General features: G+C 42.8%; 1 protein-coding gene across 3 annotated transcripts; it reads right to left on the reverse strand.

Moving 5' to 3' along the window:
* Nucleotides 1–226: 226 nt before the first annotated feature.
* LOC119354466 (casein kinase 1-like protein HD16) lies at nt 227–6,686 on the reverse strand. 3 transcript variants are annotated; one of them, XM_037621193.1, is made up of 18 exons: nt 6,495–6,686; nt 5,952–6,030; nt 5,386–5,849; nt 4,140–4,265; nt 3,985–4,058; nt 3,817–3,886; nt 3,682–3,737; nt 3,517–3,588; nt 3,354–3,448; nt 3,142–3,205; nt 2,932–3,061; nt 2,625–2,840; nt 2,410–2,540; nt 1,600–1,774; nt 1,418–1,508; nt 1,068–1,225; nt 744–932; nt 227–491 (listed from the first exon to the last, which is right to left on the reverse strand). In XM_037621193.1, the coding sequence occupies exons 3-18, from the start codon at nt 5,794–5,796 to the stop codon at nt 432–434; spliced, it is 2,118 nt and encodes a 705-aa protein (XP_037477090.1). In that variant the 5' UTR covers nt 5,797–5,849; nt 5,952–6,030; nt 6,495–6,686; the 3' UTR covers nt 227–431. The 3 variants fall into 3 exon arrangements, with proteins under 3 accessions (XP_037477090.1, XP_037477091.1, XP_037477089.1); XM_037621194.1 differs by lacking the exon at nt 5,952–6,030 and having other exon boundaries at nt 3,157–3,205; XM_037621192.1 differs by lacking the exon at nt 5,952–6,030 and having other exon boundaries at nt 6,495–6,685.
* Nucleotides 6,687–7,493: the final 807 nt, after the last annotated feature.

The raw sequence follows: 7,493 nt of genomic DNA on the forward strand, positions 1-7,493 counted from the left end.
AACCACTCCAACGGATGCGACCGTCGAGGCTAGAGTCACCGGAACGAGCATCGGCGGAGGCCATGGCCAGGGGGGAAGGGAAGGGTAGGAGGGAGGGCTACCGGCGAGATCGACGGCGGCGAGGCTGGTGGGGGGCTAGGCTAGGCTAGGGAGCGGGGAGGGGAATGGGAGCGGAGCGCCATCTCTCACCATACTTTAAGATTATGACTGCCCAACAGCGCAAAGGTGAAACTAACCAAACTATAAATGCAAATTTCGTGTGGATTATGTTAGCATCTTATGGAGAAGGTCCACAACATGCATTCGGTTTTACAATTAGGTCGAATTAACCATCACATCAACTTCTGCTTTTGAATCCTATCATGGCAATTCTCTTGTATCTCACATCAACTGATGCTCATTTGCCAAAGTAGTAAACGTCCCTCTCTTGGTCAACTGACAGTTCTCCCGTAGCAGATCGAAGCAATGTATAGATTCTTGGCCCATTTATCCTGCAAGTAGTTTCCAAGGTTAGCTTGGCACCGCAACAGAAGAAGCTAAGGTACTGAATTCCGGAGACAAGCATCATACCGCCATGTAATCTACTGCTCCCTCCGTCCCATAATATAAGACCGTTTTTGACGGAGTGTCAAAAATGCTCTGATATTATGGGACGGAGGGAGTGGTATGTAATAGTAGAGGATATGAAGAATCCCTGGTATTTTATGACAAGAGTAACACTATTGTATGAGCTGCTAAGGTACCTTTACATGGTTGCTGGGAAAGGCTGAGGTCCGTAGAGTTTCTTGTGTCTCGTCTACTGGTTTCCGTTTTGGCTTGCTCAAGATAAAAGCGGCTTGATCACCGGTAGCTGCTGAAGAAGTTATTCTGTAACCATGCTCCCATCGCCGATGGATGCCTTCACTTGGATACAGGAAATCCAACTCAACAATCTGAAATTGCATAAAGAACTTAGCCTCGTAAACTAGCCATGCTATAGTCACTGGAAAATTTACAGAAATCTATACTGGGACATTAATCGAATGGACAATTTCATATGGCTAACAATGCCAATCAAGTATTCTGACCTGTTCAGAATAGCCAGAGTTCCTTGACATGACTACTCCCCAGCGATTTCCAGCTGTGGCCATAGATGTTACATGAAAACCTTCTTTCCACTTTTTATTGATCCACTTGAAGGGGAATGATTCGCTAACCTTGTACGATTGTTGAGTGTAAGGAGTTCCTGCAAACATGACACAGAACAAGTTATATCATATTATGAATAACCCTGTGAACAATGACATTTATGGGAGGTACCAAGCTAAATACGTACAAACAAAACATTTGGTTTTTTCTTTGTCGTCAACAAAAATATTGCCACAAAATACAAATTTAAGTGGCAAACCCGATTGATATAAAATCATAAGCCACAGACCTTTAGACATTAAAACCAATGAACTTCCGTTCAATGCTCCAGCTATTGCTGTTATGTAGAAACTTTTCTCCCACTGATCCATTATCCAGTCCTGTGTATTGGAAACAGAATTAGGAATCCTCACTCGGTAATTTATCAACAGCACTAATCAATAATAATCATGCTTTATGAGACTACCATACCTTGTGTAGAAAAACAGGTGAGAGTTCATAAACCTGAGAACCGAAATCAGTTCCTGCATCCATAATGAGAGCCCAAAGGTTTGCTGAAGAAGCCACACAACTGATGTATAGACCATCCTCATTACCCTTTTCTATATGCTGTTGAAGCCTGTTGTCAGCAACATTGTAATGATACCTAACAAAGAGAATCAACATATATTGGCTTTAATTTCCGTCAATACAATGCCAAACTATTTATATTTACTTTATAACCAATGTATTAAACAAGGGACTGACAATGAGATATTTCAAAAAGTAAAGGCATGGATACTACGCAAAGAAATATGTGTACATGAAGAAGTGCAAACTGAAAGCCTTAATCACTAGAAACTACAAGCACAGTTAATACCTCTACCAGTATATAAGGAATTGTGCAAACTAGTTACTTGGAGGCCATGGCCACAGATATTTGAATTCTTAGATGGTTACTTTGCCTGCTGTTGCATGTTAACTACAGACAGATGGTTTAAACTCGGGTAATAGGTGTAACAAGAATATCTTGCCTAAACTGAACAAAGAAAACATGGGAAGCAGTAATACGACAATTAACGGGTTTGCTGAACTTCAGTCGACTGAGACTCAACCAAGAATCAGTAGACTGCTTAGCCGTTGGACCTTTGCGTGGAGCTTCGTGCTAGTCTGTATTAACTTCATGGATAAGGCAACGAATTTTGGAATTACCACTTAAAAACAGATATCAGAAGTCCAATGATGTCAATTAATCATATTCGTATCATCTACTTTATTTCAAACATCAATTAGTGTAATTACCGCTGCTTCATAGGGCGCCTGGCATTGTAAACTGAAATCCACTGTGATGCTGGGCTCCCTAATCTAACTTTCTTCTTAGGCTGATCATCTTCTTCATGATTTACAGGTAGCCTTCCACGTTTTTGCCCCACCTAGAATTTGGGGAAAAGGTTCATAACAAGACACAGAAGAAGCAAGCTAACCAAACATGACAGTGAAAGTACAGCAACACAGACCTTAAGGGCCCCATCAATTCTGATGGGCCTTGACGCAGGTGATTCAATCAAACTTTCAAAGAGAGAAATAAGTTTGGCGTAATTTGGCTCTTCATCAAATTTCATATTTGTGACAGACTCAAGAAACTGTTTGAACGGAGGTGGGCAGAAACTGCATAACATATCCGGTGAGGTAGCCATTTTTTTCTTGCAAACAAGGAAACTCTTGGTATCTCCCTGTGATGTCAAGAAAGTAACATTGGAACAGACCTAAGTGAACACCTGGAAAATATAGTGAAGTTAACGCAATAGGTATAATTAAATCTACCTGGTAGCCTTGCCAAGGCAATCTTCCTTTTATTAAAAATATAAGGGTGTATGCCAATGACTCTAAATCATCCCTCCTACTACCTGTACGACCTAGATGAGCATGAGCACTTGCATATCTAATTGTCCCCCTAGTAAAAACGAAGAAAAAAGGGTAAGTAAAGAAGTACCATAGGCGAAAAAACAAGTACGCATAGGGAAAATAACCAACCTGAAGATATCAGGCCTTTGATCATAATCAACATGTTGACCTGACGAATCTCTCCACTTTGATGCTGCACAGTTTAGACATCACCATATCAACACAAATCAGTAATGAAAGAAAAACACACTAATCTGGTTTAAAGAAAAGTAGAAGACTATGACCCTGAGTTATGTCATGAAATATTGCGATGAAATAGAATTTGTTGATTAATAGAATACCTAAACCAAGATCAATAAGGAAAAGCTTCTTCTCCTCAGGTGATCCAGGCAGACCAAGCAGAAAGTTCTCTGGTTTCACATCACCATGAACAAACCTAACAAAAATAGGATGTGTTAACAAGAATGAACAGCGATGCATTGGTTGAAGATAACTTTAAGCTACCCTTTGGAATGAAACTTCTCAAGAATTGATATGGCTTCTACAGCAATGCAAGCAGCCATATGTGGAGACATCCTGTTGGAAGTGTTAAATCTTTTAGTACAGATTACAGAAGAACTTTGTCTTCAATAAAGTATACAATGTCAAAAGGAACAAGAGGATGCTCACGCTTGTCCCAGCGAATTCCATACATCCCAAAGACTGGGACCAAGGATATCCATTACCTAGTTATTTTTTCAATATGATCAATTTTAAAAGAAAAAACAGCCTACCAGTCTAGATGATTAACTTAAATAAACTCACAAGGATATAGTAGTCGCCCTGCCGGCCCTTATAGTGGACTGCCGGTACACCATAGCAGCCGTTGAGAGTCCTTGTTACACAAAAACCCAATGCTCACTGATCAGAAAGTTCAAGAGATGAAGAGAATAGCATAACTACAAAAAGGAGTTGACTGTCCAAAGTACGTACTGATAAACTTGCCACTCATATGGGGGGACAAAATTGCACCCTTTACTACTCCGGTGCTCAAACTTCAATGCAACCTACATAGTTATTATCCGTAGTTTTGATTAATGTGACAAAAAGCTGCCTTTTTTTCATAAACATTTTTAGAGCAAACAAACCTCATATGCATGAGGACCAGTGCGAGCAGTCCCACCAGATACCCTTCTACCAACATACACTTGACCAAAGCCACCTTTACCTAGTTTCCTGTCAGTTATATACACAGGAGAATTACCTACATGAACCTGCAGAAATGACATGGTATTAGGAGCTTCCAAATAGCAGAACTGACAACTCCGACAAAGCGACAAATAAGACATTGCATATCCCTCATAGCATCATCTAGAGCAGAATTTTCAGTGAGGCGAAATTGTGCAACGAGGCAATGGACCTAGCTGTAGCCTGTCATTACACAGAGACCTACATTGCAATGTAAGAAGGCAATTTTGCAGTTCATCTACTTCTGGGCCATGTGCAACTATATTCGAACTACAAGGACTTAAAGAAGTAGCATGTTTTTCCATGACAATTCGCTGTTTTGTGTATTGGATTGGATCAAGATAACGGACCTGTCAAGTGGGATGCTGCCAAGTAGCACAACTGGCAACTATGACAAATAAGATATTGCAGGTCCCTCATAGCATCATCTAGGGCAGAATTTCCAGTGATGCAAAGTTGTGCAACAAGGCAATGGATTTAGCTGTAGCATGTCATTATATGCATAGAGATCTGGATTTCCGGATGCAAGAGGGTAATTCTGCAGTTCGTTTACTTCCGCGCCATGTGAAACTATATTCGAATTACGTAGGCCATATTAACTACTCCCTTAGTACAAAGTTGAGTCATCTATTTTGGAACGGAGGGAGTAACTGGTAAGCTTTTTCTAGATCTACAACAGAAATATTTGACAGTTTAGGTAAACTATTTAACCGTAGCAATGTCTACCCCTGAATTGATGGATGAGTCCCTAATGTGATGGCATCAAATAAGGCATGAAACAATGGATGTAATCTATGTAGGACAGAGGGACAAAGCGAAATACTCCCGAGGATCCATAATAAGTGGCGCGGTTTTGTTCAGTTCAAAACTGTGGCACTTATTTTGGACTGGATGGAGTTTTTTTTTCTGTTTTGTGCTCCGAACATACAGCATGATATCCTATGTTTAGTTTTGCAACATTAACAAAAGATGAAGGTCCTTTTGCTTGTGCCCTATGTGATCAATCTAAAACAGAATGAACATCCTAGAGAACATGAGTAAGGCGTAAACCATTGCATTAAAATTATTGAACTATAAAGTCAATTGAAAACTATGTCAGGTCACAAAATGGCGGTTCATGATAAAAAAATTATGGAAAAGAAGTACCCTCTCCGGGATTGGTGCTATTGTTGAATCGTCTTCAGCGCCGACAAGCTTCTCAGCACTTTCACCATCCATTCTCATACCTTTATTGCCGACACCCTGAGCAACCTTGTTCAAAGCAGGGTCCTTGGATTCACAAACAACTGCATGTATGGCAACAGCTTTAGGGAGGTGTTCAGAACCCAGGTTAGCATCCAAGTCAACAACTTCCGCTCCCTTTCTTGCACGCCTTGGTGCCGGCACCACTCTTCTCCAAGGAGCACCCTTTCTGCCCCTGGCAGCAGGTATATGATCGCACTTCCCTGCTCTCTGTGGAGCAGGCGGCACCGGTTTCACAGCCGGCTCTGCTTGTTGATCGTCAAGCTTCCTGAACCTCAGACGTGCTTGGCGAGTACTGCTGCGCAGTTCTGGCATCCTCTCCCCATGCAACTTAAGTCGGTGTTCGAGCTGTCGGAGCCCTTTCCAATCTGCACAAGCATAAACACAGTTGAAATTGTTGATCAACATACATAACTAAATAGAACTATTTTTGTAGACACAAATGGAAATCTGGAACAAGTGTTTCATACACTAATGTGCCCACAACCGCCCAACATGGCAAAAGTCACCGCCGGTGGTAACCACAGCATACTTCGTCTTCACCGCAGCCTTTCACGAGGACGAATGCATCGATTGGCGTGGAAAAGAAAGGGAATCAATCATCTGACCACCCCCCACCAAAAAAAAAGGAGATTTCCACTGGAGATAAAAAATTCCGTCTTTAGCAGTAGATCACCAGCAATCCGGCACCCAATCGGCAAGCGTACAACCCACCCAAATCCCAACTCCACTAACAGCCCGTTCTGTCGCCCAAATCCGGCGCTCACGCGCGCGCACACACACAACTGACACCATTCCTTCCGGTGCCCGATCAGCTGGCGGCGGCCAAATCGGACCACAGGCAACCCGTCAGAGCGCGATTTTCCCCAAATGGAACGCTCCCACACCTCCTGATCGCAGAGGAACACACCCAGGCGCCATCTTTGGACCGATTCTTTTTTCAAAAATATAAATGAAAAATAGGTGCAGAGACAGAGAGAGGAAGCGGGAGATCGGGGTGCGGGGATGCTCACATCGACGTAGCGGCGGCGACCGGGAGTGGAGAAGGAGGAGGCTCGATTCGTCTCCTCGGGAGCCGCGTAGTGGTGGGGGAAGGCACACGAATTGTGGAGATGGAGCTGCTGGTCTCGTCTGTATCGTCTCGTGCTGGTGGCGTTCATGTGTGGGGGGTTCGGTTTGGGTCGTGGCGGGGGGGAATCGCCCCGCGTGAGAGCATTACTAATAGAACCCCTAAATAGATCAAAAAAAAAAAACCTAAATCCTCAAATCCTTGTAGCAGTTTTAAGGATTGAGAAGTGCCACTTTTTAACATTTTTATAAGGATTAAAAAATAGGGGCAAAAACTAGAACCCTCAAACCCAACCCTTAAACTAAGGGTTGGATTTGAGGGTTCTAGTCTTTGCCTCAACCCCAACCTTTAAAACTGTCATTTCATATATCACACATTTCATCACAAATTCCATCACATTTGACATAAAACAATAATCATTCTACTTATTATTACAACACCAAATAAAAAAATAATCATTCAAATTATTACAACAATGTTTGAGCAAATTACACAAATTGTTCGAATTAAATAGGACATAGAAAAGTAAAACAAAGATACATCATGGGCCAATGCTCCGCCCATCCAACTGCCAGTGGTGCTCTATTAGATCATCCCGGAGCCGACCATGAGTGGTTGCATCCTCAATCTCACGATGTACTTGACGAAAAGCGTGTATGCGAGAAGGGTTTCTTTCCGGTTGCACACGGGTACCAACATTGCCATAGAAACAAGGAAGGTTTAAACCTCTTTCATCCTCTAGGAAAAAAATTGTGAGTGCCAACAATGAATCAAAAAGGAAAAAAATAAAACAAAAAGGAAGAACAGGAAGCATACCTGCGGGGAGCTCGGGGCGGCGGCGTGGCTGCCTCTGGCCCGCCTGGCCTCTGGCGCGGCGGCTCGAGGAGGCCTGAGGCCGGCCGGGAGGCGGCTGGGGGCGAGAGCCGACTGGGGGGCGAGGGGC

Source organism: Triticum dicoccoides, chromosome 2A, assembly GCF_002162155.2.
Source record: "Triticum dicoccoides isolate Atlit2015 ecotype Zavitan chromosome 2A, WEW_v2.0, whole genome shotgun sequence".
Taxonomy (NCBI): Eukaryota; Viridiplantae; Streptophyta; class Magnoliopsida; order Poales; family Poaceae; genus Triticum; species Triticum dicoccoides.